We start from the raw sequence: 10,977 nt of genomic DNA, 5'->3' as shown, positions 1-10,977 counted from the left end.
GGGAAGGGAAGGGAAGGGAAGGGAAGGGAAGGGAAGGGAAGGGAAGGGAAGGGAAGGGAAGGGAAGGGAAGGGGGAAGGGGGAAGTTGCTTGTGCACAAATCCTGGGGCTGCAGCAGCCAGGGAGTGACTGCTGGGCCCGAGGGGCGCCATCAATGTAATGGGAAATTCCTCCTTCTGGAGAGACCAAATTCCTCCTGGAGAGAGCAAATTCCTCCTTCTGGAGAGATCAAATTCCTCCTTCTGGAGAGAGCAAATTCCTCCTGGAGGGACCAAATTCCTCCCTCTGGAGAGAACAAATTCCTCCTCCTGGAGAACGTGGCTGGAGTTTGGAGTGAGGGGCATCACCAGGGAGGTGGCTTTGGGCTCTGAGAGCCGTCAGGAGCCCCTCAGGAGTCACAGGGACCACGAGACACCCCTGGGATGGGACACTGAGCCCATTCCTGGGCTAATCTGGGACTGGGRCTGCACAAACACGAGTTTGGACKGGKCTTGGAGCAGCCTGGAGTAGTGGGAGGTGGGATGGGATGATCTTTAAGGTCCTTCCATCCCAAACCATCCCACAATTCCCAAATTCTGTGAAACCAAGGCTGGTTTGGGGCTGCGCTGCACAGCCTGTGCCAGAAACCCTCCAGCTGACTTTGAAATGTCATTAAAGTTATTTTTATGCAAGGGGGCTCGGTGTATCTGTTTAAACAGCAAATGCACTGAATGACGCTTTAAATATTAATACAAGAAGGTGTCTGGCTGAATTTAATTTTCCCAATTGATTTCAAGCTGCTCTGGATGGCGCAGGGAGGAACATTTGCTATTTTTGCTGCCTGGGAGGAGAGGCAGGAGGCAAAGAGAAGCTCCTGCTGCACTTCCAGGTGGGCTGGGAGGAGGAGAAACTGGAAGGAAAACAGGAACCAGGCAGGGAGAAAAATGGGGAGGGCAAATGTGGGGAAAAAAAAAAATTATTAATCTCAATTTCAGATTCTCCTTTGCCTGCAGGAAAATGTGGRAAGAGGAAATGGACTCAATTTGTGAAAGCTGATGGAATATGCTTTCATCTATTTAATTGAAAATGTTATTAAAGGGTTTCAGGTATGAGGCGGATCTAGAATCACCAATTGAAATGTGATTTAAAGAAATCTCTCCCTTTTCCAAATGCAGATAAAGGCTCATTTACCCCTCCTGGCCTCTCTGGAGGGCCCTGCCCATCCCTATTCCCTGAGGACAGGATGGGCAGAGCYTAAATCGGCCTTAACTCCCCCAAATCCAACGTGTAACCAGAACCCACCTTCATTAACAGAGAAATAATTGTTATCCTTTGGCATGAGAAACTTCCTGGGAGCCACAGGAGCTGTGGATAAGGGCAGTGATAATACTGAAAAAAAAAGCCCTGAAGTGTTATAGGATTTCTTTTTTTTTTTTAATTTCTTTTATTTTTTCAGCAGTTTTTGATGTCTCCAGTGCTGCTCCAGGGCTTTTTCCTGCAGCTTTTTCTTGGGAAAGCACAGCCCTGGGCTGGCAGCAGCCCTGGGAAAAGTGTCCCGAGCTAGGGGTGAAAAATAATGCATCAAACCGGCCAAATTTTACAAGGAATTACAAATTTCAGCTGCTCCCAGCTCCTGGAGTTTGCTTCTCAGTYATGCTGAGCCCCCAGGAACRTTCAGCATCTCCCAAAATCCARCTGGAGGGAGTCRGGGAGGATCCCASAGCCAGGAATTGTCCTCCTCACCTYGGAGCTGGGGTGATGGGACAYGGGGATGTCCCCAAGGGAATGTCCTGCTGTCCCCAAGGACATCTTTCAGGTTCCAAACCCACCTGGGCCACGAGTTCCACCTGTCCCAATCCCATTCCCTTGATCCTYTGAGCTTTTGGAAGCCTCATCCCAAACCAGTGAAGCAAGAATGACTCGGATTTATTGATTGATTGATTTATTCTTCATAAAAACAGTGGCTTGTTTTTATTCAAAGCAAATACAATTTATGGTACAGCCCCAGCTAAGCCCTGCCACCCCCTTGCTGGGGTACCCCAACCCCAAATACAGCCCCAAATACAGCCTCAAATACAACCCCAAATACGGCCCTAATTACACCCCAAAATATGGCCCCAAATACAACCCCAAATACAACCCCAATTACAGCCTCAAATACAACCCCAAATACAGCTCAAATCACAGCCAGAGCCAGGAAGATCCACGTGCCCCTTCTCTTCATATTTAGGGATTTTTAGCAATTAAAAATAATGATTTTTTTTTTTTTTCTGGAGACAGTAGAGCTCAGATTCCTATGAAAAACAGAATAAGGGATGGACAAGGAGGAGTCCATGCACTCCTTGTGTCCAATTCCATCCCATTCCTTTGGAATTCCTCCTGTTTTAACCTTTCCTGATTAATRATGGCATGGAAATGCTCCAGGATGAGGCACTTGCACTGCACCTGACAGATTTTGCTGGAGCTTTTTACCAATTATAGAATTAATTACACCCTTCGAGGCAGTGGCAGCAGGTTCACAAATTTTCCAGACTCTGCTGTCTCTGTACTTGAAAAAAAACTCCCAAAATTAAGTGTTTTTTKTTTTTTTTTTTTTTTTTCAAAGGCACTGGTGTGAGTTTTTCTGTTCCAGTGAGGAATGGCAGGCTGAGGTGGAAGAGAGGAATTTCCTCTTGGGAGAAGAATTTGCATGCTGATTTTTTTTTTAATTATTGCTGCTTTATCCTGGAGCAGGGAGGGGAAGGAGACAGGAGAAGGAGCTCAATCTCCATCATCAGAAGAACAAAACCCAGCCCTGCCAGCAGGTAAAGAGCTAAAGGGGTAAAACACAAATTAGGGCTGTGAAACAACAGCACAAAGAGCAAAAAAATTGAGCAATTTCTTTCGAAAAATCGAGTAATTAAAAAAAAAAAGTCATTTAAAAAAAATTCAATTCTTTTTTTTGTTTAAAAAATCAAGTCATTTTAAAAAATAATCAAGTGATTTCTTTTTAAAAAATCAAGTAGTTAAAAAATCAAGTAAAAAATCAAGTAATTATTAAGAAAACAAGTAAATTCTTTTAAAAAATCAAGTAATTAAAAAAAGCAAGTAATTGCTTTAAAAATCAAATAATTTAAAAAAAAATCGAGTTCTTTAAGAAAATCAAGTAATAAAAAAAGCCCAAGTAATTACTTAAAAAACCCAAGTAAATTAAAAAAAACAAGTAAATTCTTGAAAAAACAAGTAATTAAAAACCCCTAAGTAATTTCTTAAAAATGCAAGTAATTTTTTTAAAAATTAAGTAAATTCTTGAAAAAAAACAAGTATTTAAAAAAAAAAAACAAAGAAGTAATTTCTTTAAAAAATCAAGTAATTGAAAAAAATTTCTTTCAAAAATCAAGTAATTAAAGAAAAAATCAAAAAGTTCTTAAAAAATGGGTGTGCACAAGTGAAGGGCATTTCGGTTTGGTCCCAGCAGAGGAGATGGGATTTGCCACACGAGTTTGTGTGACCAAACTCTGCTCTCGGGGGGATGGCGGCAGAGACGAGGGGTCCCATCCTGGATGGTGCCAAATTATGGGATTTCTGAATGGTGCCAAATTATGGGATTTCTGAATGGTGCCAAATTATGGGATTTATGAATTGTGCCAAATTATGGAATTTATTAATTGTGCCAAATTATGGGATTTATTAATTGTGCCAGATTATGGAATTTATGAATTGTGCCAAATTATGGGATTTCTGAATGGTGCCAGATTATGGGATTTCCGAATTGCACCAAATTATAGGATTTATGAATTGTGCCAAATTATGGGATTTGATTTATTGGCGTGAAGGTCAAGGAGCAGCCCCTAAACCTGCTGGAGAAAACCCTGTGAGGCTGCACAGTCACCTTAAAGGATGAAAGAGGAGGAGGAGGAGAAGGAGTCGCACCCCAAAATGAACCCCCCGGATTCTTCCACCTCAGTTCACACAAAATGCCGCGGTTTATTCTCCTTTCACAGGTTTCTCGGGGTTGTCCTTCCAGATGCGGATGGTGAGGCAGGTGGCCATGGCCAGCCAGCCCAGGTAGGGCAGCAGCAGCAGCGCTGCCACCCTGTTGATGGGGTACCAGGAGCACAGGGTGCCGATGGCCAGAGCGTCCAGGCACAGAACATCGATCAGAGCCTGCGGGAGAGAGAACACCGTGATTCCTGCTCGGGAATGTGGGGATTCCTGCTCTGGAATGTGGGGATTCCTGCTCGGGAATGTGGGGATTCCTGGGTTGGGAACGGGGATTTCAGCCCTGGGAATATGGGGATTCCAGCTCGGGAATATGAGGATTCCAGTTTGGGAATGTGGGAATTCCAGCTTGGGGACACAGTGATTCCAGTTTGGGAATACGGGGATTCCTGCCCGGGGACACATTGATTCCAGTTTGGGAATATGGGGATTCCACTTTGGGAATATGGGAATTCCAGCTTGGGGACACAGTGATTCCAGTTTGGGAATATGGGGATTCCAGTTTGGGAATATGGGGATTCCAGTTTGGTAACAGTGATTTCTGCCCTGGGAATATGGGGATTCCTGTTTTGGGAATATGGTGATTTCAGCCCTGGGAATATGGGGATTCCAGTTCGGGAATGTGCAGATTACTGGTTTGGGAACAGGGATTTCAGCCCTGGGAATATGGTGATTCTAGTTTGGGAATATGGGGATTCCTGCTCGGGAATATGGGGATTCCCGGTTTGGGAACAGTGATTTCAGCCCTGGGAATATGGTGATTCCAGCTCAGGAATATGGGGATTCCAGTTTGGGAATATGGGGATTTCAGTTTGGGAATATGGGGATTCTAGTTTGGGAATATGGAGATTCCTGCTCGGGAATATGGGGATTCCAGTTTGGGAATATGGGAATTCCTGTTCAGGAATGTGGGGATTCCAGATTGGTAACAGTGATTTCAGCCCTGGGAACACGGTGATTCTAGTTTGGGAATATGGGAATTCCAGTTTGGGAATATGGGGATTCCAGAGCTGGGAACAGTGATTTCAGCTCTGGGAATATGGGAATTTCAGTTTGGGAATATGGGGATTCCTGCTCGGGAATGTGGGGATTCCTGGGTTGAGAACACGGTGATTACAGTTTGGGAATATGGGGATTTCAGTTTGGGAATATGGGGATTCCAGTTTGGTAACTGTGATTTCTGCCCTGGGAATATGGGGATTCCAGTTTGGGAATATGGGGATCTCAGTTTGGGAATATGGGGATTCCAGCTCGGGAATATGGGGATTTCAGTTTGGGAATATGGGGATTCCTGCTCGGGAATATGGGGACTCCAGTTTGGTAACAGTGATTTCTGCCCTGGGAATATGGTGATTCCAGTTTGGGAATATGAGGATTCCTGCTCAGGAATGTGGGGATTCCAGTTCGGGAATGTGCAGATTACTGGTTTGGGAACAGGGATTTCAGCACTGGGAATATGGGGATTCCAGCTCGGGAATATGGGGATTCCAGCTCTGGGAACACAGTGTTTCCAGTTCAGGAATATGGGAATTCCAGTTTGGGAATATGGGGATTCCAGTTTAGGAATATGGGATTCCAGAGCTGGGAACAGTGATTTCAACCCTGGGAACACGGTGATTCTAGTTTGGGAATATGGGGATTTCAGCCCTGGGAATATGGGGATTCCAGTTTGGGAATTTGGGGATTCCGGTTTGGGAACAGTGATTTCAGCCCTGGAACATGGTGATTCTAGTTTGGGAATGTGGGGGTTCCAGACCTGGTAAATATGGGGATTCCAGCTCTGGGAACACAGTGTTTCCAGTTCAGGAATATGGGAATTCCAGTTTGGGAATATGGGGATTCCAGTTTGGGAATATGGGGATTCTAGTTTGGGAACAGGGATTTCAGCCCTGGGAATATGGTGATTCCAGTTTGGGAATATGGGGATTTCAGTTTGGGAATACGGGGACTCCAGTTTGGTAACAGTGATTTCTGCCCTGGGAATATGGTGATTCCTGTTTTGGGAACAGGGATTTCAGCCCTGGGAATATGGTGATTCCAGTTTGGGAATATGAGGATTCCAGCTTGGGAATATGGGGATTCCAGTTCGGGAATATGGGGATTCCAGTTTAGGAATATGGGGATTCCAGTTTGGGAATATGGGGATTCCAGAGCTGGGAACAGTGATTTCAACCCTGGGAACACGGTGATTCCTGGTTTGGGAATATGGGGACTCCAGCTCGGGAATATGAGGATTCCAGCTTGGGAATATGGGGATTCCAGTCTGGGAACAGTGATTTCAGCTCTGGAATACAGTGATTCCAGTTTGGGAACACATTGATTCCCACTCAGGAGCCCAGTGATTCCAGACCCGGGAATATAGCAGTTCCAGCTCGGGAATACAATGATTCCAGGCTCAGGAAAACGGTGATTCCAGCCTAGAACACGGTAATTCCAGCCTTGGAACACAGTGATTCCAGCTCAGGAACACGGTGATTCCAGCTCAGGAACACGGTGATTCCAGCCCTGGAACACGGTAATTCCAGCCCTGGAACACGATAATTCCAGCCCTGGAACACGGTGATTCCAGCCCGGGAACATGATGATTCCAGCCCTGGAACACGGTGATTCCAGCCCTGGAACACGGTGATTCCAGCCCTGGAACACGGTGATTCCAGCCCGGGAACACGGTAATTCCAGCCCTGGAACACGGTAATTCCCGGCTCTGGGACACAGCCCCGCCCAGCACTGCCAAAATCTCCCGTTACCGCCGGGGAGGTGGGGCAGGAACGCGGGATGCTCGGCGCTGGAGCGATCCCAAACCCCAGGACATSGTCCCTGGACTCCAATCAGCGACATCTGAGAGTGTCACACCAGCAAGCGACACTAATTAATGTCCTCTTCACGGCTCATTATCGAATCGCGCTGATTAACGCCCCGATCATCCCCTTTGCTGGTGACAACGGGGCGATAGCCGCGGTGACCGAACAAACCTTCCAACGGCACTTTTCACCCCCAGAGTGCCAAAATTCAGCTGGAAACACAAATCCCCATCCGTGCCTCTGTCCCCCGCGGTGGTGRCACCTGAGGCGGTGCCCGGTGGCCCGGCCCGGGCGTGGCATCGCCACAACGTGTGCCCGATAAAACCCCCGGGAGCTGCCCCGGATGGCGCAGGGATGTGACAGCGCTGCTGTCCCTYAGGGTGTGACCCCACAAAGGGTTTTATCTCCCAGCACGGACCCTTATCGAGGGGGTACCGCCCTGGCAGTGCCCTCCCGGGCTGTCGGGGGCTGATACCATTGTCTGCAACGCGAGCAGCCGCGATCCCACTGAACGCAGCCCCAAAGCGCCCCAACCCCGAGAAATGAACCCCATTACCATGTTGAGGTTGCGGGCTCCGAAGAATAAGGGGGGCCATGCCCAGTTGAGGGCCAGCTGAGCCCCATAGAGCCCCAGGGGGACGATGGCCCTGCTGCTGCAGCCGCCAAGGTCGTTCCACACCAGGTACGAGGCGTAGCTGTGAGGAGAGAGGGACTGTCAGTGCCTGCAGCCACCTTACAGGGACAAATTTACCGTTATAGGGACAAATTTACCGTTATAGGGTCAAAATTACTGTTATAGGGACAAATTTACCGTTATCGGGACAAATTTACCTTTATAGGGACGAATTTACCGTTATAGGGATAATTTACCTATATAGGGGAAAAGTGACCCTCACAGGAGCAAATTTACCATTATAGGGACAAATTTACCTTTATAGGGACAAATTTACCTTTATAGGGACTAATTTACCTTATAGGGACAAAGGGACCCTTATAGGGACAAAGTGACTCTTATAGGGACAAACTGACCCTTGCAGGGACAAACTGACGCTTATAGGGATAAAGTGACCCTTACAGGGACAAATTTACCGTTATAGGGACAAATTTACCGTTATAGGGTCAAAATTACTGTTATAGGGACAAATTTACCGTTATCGGGACAAATTTACCTTTATAGGGACGAATTTACCGTTATAGGGATAATTTACCTATATAGGGGAAAAGTGACCCTCACAGGAGCAAATTTACCATTATAGGGACAAACTGAACCTCACAGGGACAAATTCACCCTTATAGGGACAAAGGGATCCTTATAGGGACAAAGTGACTCTTATAGGGACAAAGTGACCCTCACAGGGACAAAGTGAYCCTTATAGGGACAAAGCAGCCTGGGTAGGGATGTTTCCCACAGGAGATCTCCACAGGGATTTTTTTTTTTCCCCACATCAGGTACTGAGCTCTGCTCTCTGTGACAGGGACAGGACCAAGGGATGGCTGGAGCTGCGCCAAGGGAATTTGGGATGGAGATCCGGGAGAGCTTTTTCCCCAGAGGGTGCTGGGCACTRCCCTGGCTCCCCAGACCCTGAGGCTGCCAGAGCTCCAGGAGAGTTGGGACAGCTCTTCCAGGGATGCCCAGGGTGGCATTTTGGGATGTCTGCGCAAGGCCAGGGGCTGGACTTGCCGATCCCTTTCCAGCTGGGGCTGTTCCACCATTCCATTCCGTGATTCCTCCCAAACCTCCCCCGTGCCACTCCCGAGTGGCTCCTGTCCCCTGCCTAGTGTCACAGCAGGTTGTGGCATCTCCCCCGGGCTGTGCCTCACACCCTGCACTGGTTTAGGATACCCAAAAAACCACACCGAGCCTGGAGGGCGGCTCTGGCTGTGCCAGGGGCAGCAGGACGGGAAGAAGCGCTCGCAGCACTCACCCCATGCCCGTGTACAGCACGGTCCAGGCCACCGGGAACATTTTRCGGGACGGGCACCAGGAAGGTTTCTTCAGCTTCTCGTACCAGGCTGGGATTTCTTTTCGGTTGAGGAACCAGCCAAGGAAACCTCCGACRTGGGGCAGGACGGTGAAGCCCACGGTGTAAGCCCACATCTTCCCTCGGGGGCTCAAAGTCGCTTTTTTCCTGCTCTAAGTTTGAAAAAAAAAATAAAAATGAGAGCATCACTTTTAAAGAACGTTTTCCCCCATTTTTATCTTTAATTTCATATCCCACTTCAGCCCCCAAGCAGATGGAAAGGATTTAATTTGTKTTCAGGCCTCTCTGCCCCTCTCTGAAATGGGGATTATTCCTGTCGGGGACATTTTTCCCCCCTGATTTTCCCACTCTTTCCCAGCTCCCTGCAATATTCCTGCGAGGTGGGAGGATTCTGAGGAGAGGGGGCTGTCCCCATCCCTCCTCCTGGGGCTCTTCCCCTTCCTCTGCTGCCCTGAGAATGGAAACCCAAACTCTATTCAGACTTTCCCCATGATTTTTCACTATGGATTTCTATTTTAATTGCTGTTTTAAAAGAGATCTGTGACAGAAAAATCCTTCCAGCAGCTTCAAGTGCTGCAGGAACCCACAGCAGGGGGGATTTTCACCTGAGCTGAGGCACAGGGGGAGCCTCTGAATTTGTTCTTGGACTTCYTTTTGTATAAAATCGAGTGAAATTTGCTTTAATAGTTACACAAGTCCCCCACACAATGCAGGGTAACACCAGGATACATCCAGAATTCAACGCCTGTCCCGTATCTTCCCCTCCAGAGCTCTGAACCTGCCACTCTTCTGTCCTCTCCAAATCCCCCTTCCCTCTGGATCCATCACGGAATTCAGCCCCGATTAACATTCTGCAGGAATGCCGAAGGAACGGCGGTTCTGTGCTGTCAGCACAAGCACAAAATGCACCGGGGAGAGTTTGGGATTTCGGAATGCAGGAGGAGMGGAGCGGGCACGGAGAAGTCCCTCGGCCAGGGAAATGTCCTGGAGCCCGGAGCGCTGCCCAGAGAAAGTGGAAATTGAGGAGAGGATTGCCCTGAGCAGGCTCTGGATGGGATTTCGGTTCGCAATTAACGCTCTGCTGCGCCCTCGGCTAATTGTTATTATTGTCATCGCCCTAAAGCGTGTTCGGGAATGCGGTGGGAGCAGATTCCCACCTCACCAAGGTGACACCCAGACACCACCTCTGACCAGCAATTCGTCCATCTGACAATTTGTGGCACTCCTAAAATACGCAGAGAACAGCTGAAAACTGAGGCAAATCCGAATTTAGCTCTGCTTTAAATGTGACCCACCCCCGCTGAGTTCTGCTTCCTCCSCACACCGCACAAACGGAATATGGGAAAAGCGGATTTCCCCCAATTCCTYTGCAGCTGCAGAAGTGAAGGAGGGATGAAAACGCCCCAGCGATGATGCAAAAATTTTTTTTTCTGCCTCGCAGCTGCCGCTCCCGGAGCTGCCCGAGCCTTACCTGGGTCGGTGCCTCGCTCCGCCKGGCCGAGGGAAGGGCTGGGACACCCGGGACCCGCCTGTCCCCGCCGCCGGCGCTCCCCGAGTGCCGCAATTGGCRGCCGGGTTTTACCCAAAAAGCCCCAAACTGGCGGTGGGGTGGGGCTGCATCAGATTAAAGCGGGGAGCTCCCGCTGGGGACGGTGCTGGAGGCGGGTGACAATCGAGGGGAGTTTGGGGTGGTGGAGCCCAGGAACAAATGCTGGGAATTTGGGATAGTGGAGTCAGGGAACGATCGCTGGGAATTCGAGGTGGTGGAGCCCGAGGACAGTCGCAGGGAATTCGGGGTGGTGGATCCTGGGACAATCCCCGGGAGCTGGGAGTGATGGAGGCGGGAGACAATCGAGGGGAGTTTGGGGTGCTGGGGCCAGGGAACGAAAGCTGGGAATTCGGGGTGGTGGATCCTGGGACAATCGCCAGGAATTGGGGGTGGTGGAGCCTGTAGACAATCGCCCAGAGTTTGGGGTGGTGGATCCCAGGAACAAACGCTGGGAATTTGGGATAGTGGAGCCCAGGGGACAATCTCCTGCAATTTGGGGTGCTGGAGCCAGGGGACAATCGCCGGGAGTTTGGGGTGCTGGAGCCCGGGGACAATCGCCGGGAATTCGGCTGGTGGATCCTGGGGACAATCGCCGGGAGTTTGGGGTGGTGGAGCTGGAGAACAATCGCTGGGAATTTGGGATTCTGGGGGCGTGGGAAAATCCCCTGGAATTTGGGGTGGTGGAT

The 10,977-nt window shown here is 49.1% G+C and overlaps 1 protein-coding gene across 1 annotated transcript in view; it reads right to left on the bottom strand.

Annotated features, from left to right (window-relative positions):
* APOBEC2 (apolipoprotein B mRNA editing enzyme catalytic subunit 2) overlaps positions 1–8,886 on the bottom strand; it is a 17,464-nt gene extending 8,578 nt beyond the window's left edge. Inside the window, exons 1-2 of the mRNA XM_057386191.1 lie at positions 8,686–8,886; positions 7,317–7,455 (exon numbers count right to left, since the gene is read on the bottom strand). Coding sequence (XP_057242174.1) covers positions 7,317–7,455; positions 8,686–8,858 — 312 coding nt within the window. The 5' untranslated portion in view covers positions 8,859–8,886. The remainder of the gene's footprint in view (positions 1–7,316; positions 7,456–8,685) is intronic.
* Positions 8,887–10,977: the final 2,091 nt, after the last annotated feature.

Source organism: Malurus melanocephalus, unplaced genomic scaffold (genome assembly GCF_030028575.1).
Source record: "Malurus melanocephalus ecotype Western Australia unplaced genomic scaffold, MMel_1.1 scaffold_928, whole genome shotgun sequence".
In the NCBI taxonomy this organism is placed as follows: Eukaryota; Metazoa; Chordata; class Aves; order Passeriformes; family Maluridae; genus Malurus; species Malurus melanocephalus.
Note: the sequence above shows the minus strand (reverse complement) of the source record. Positions and strands in the feature narration are given on the sequence as shown.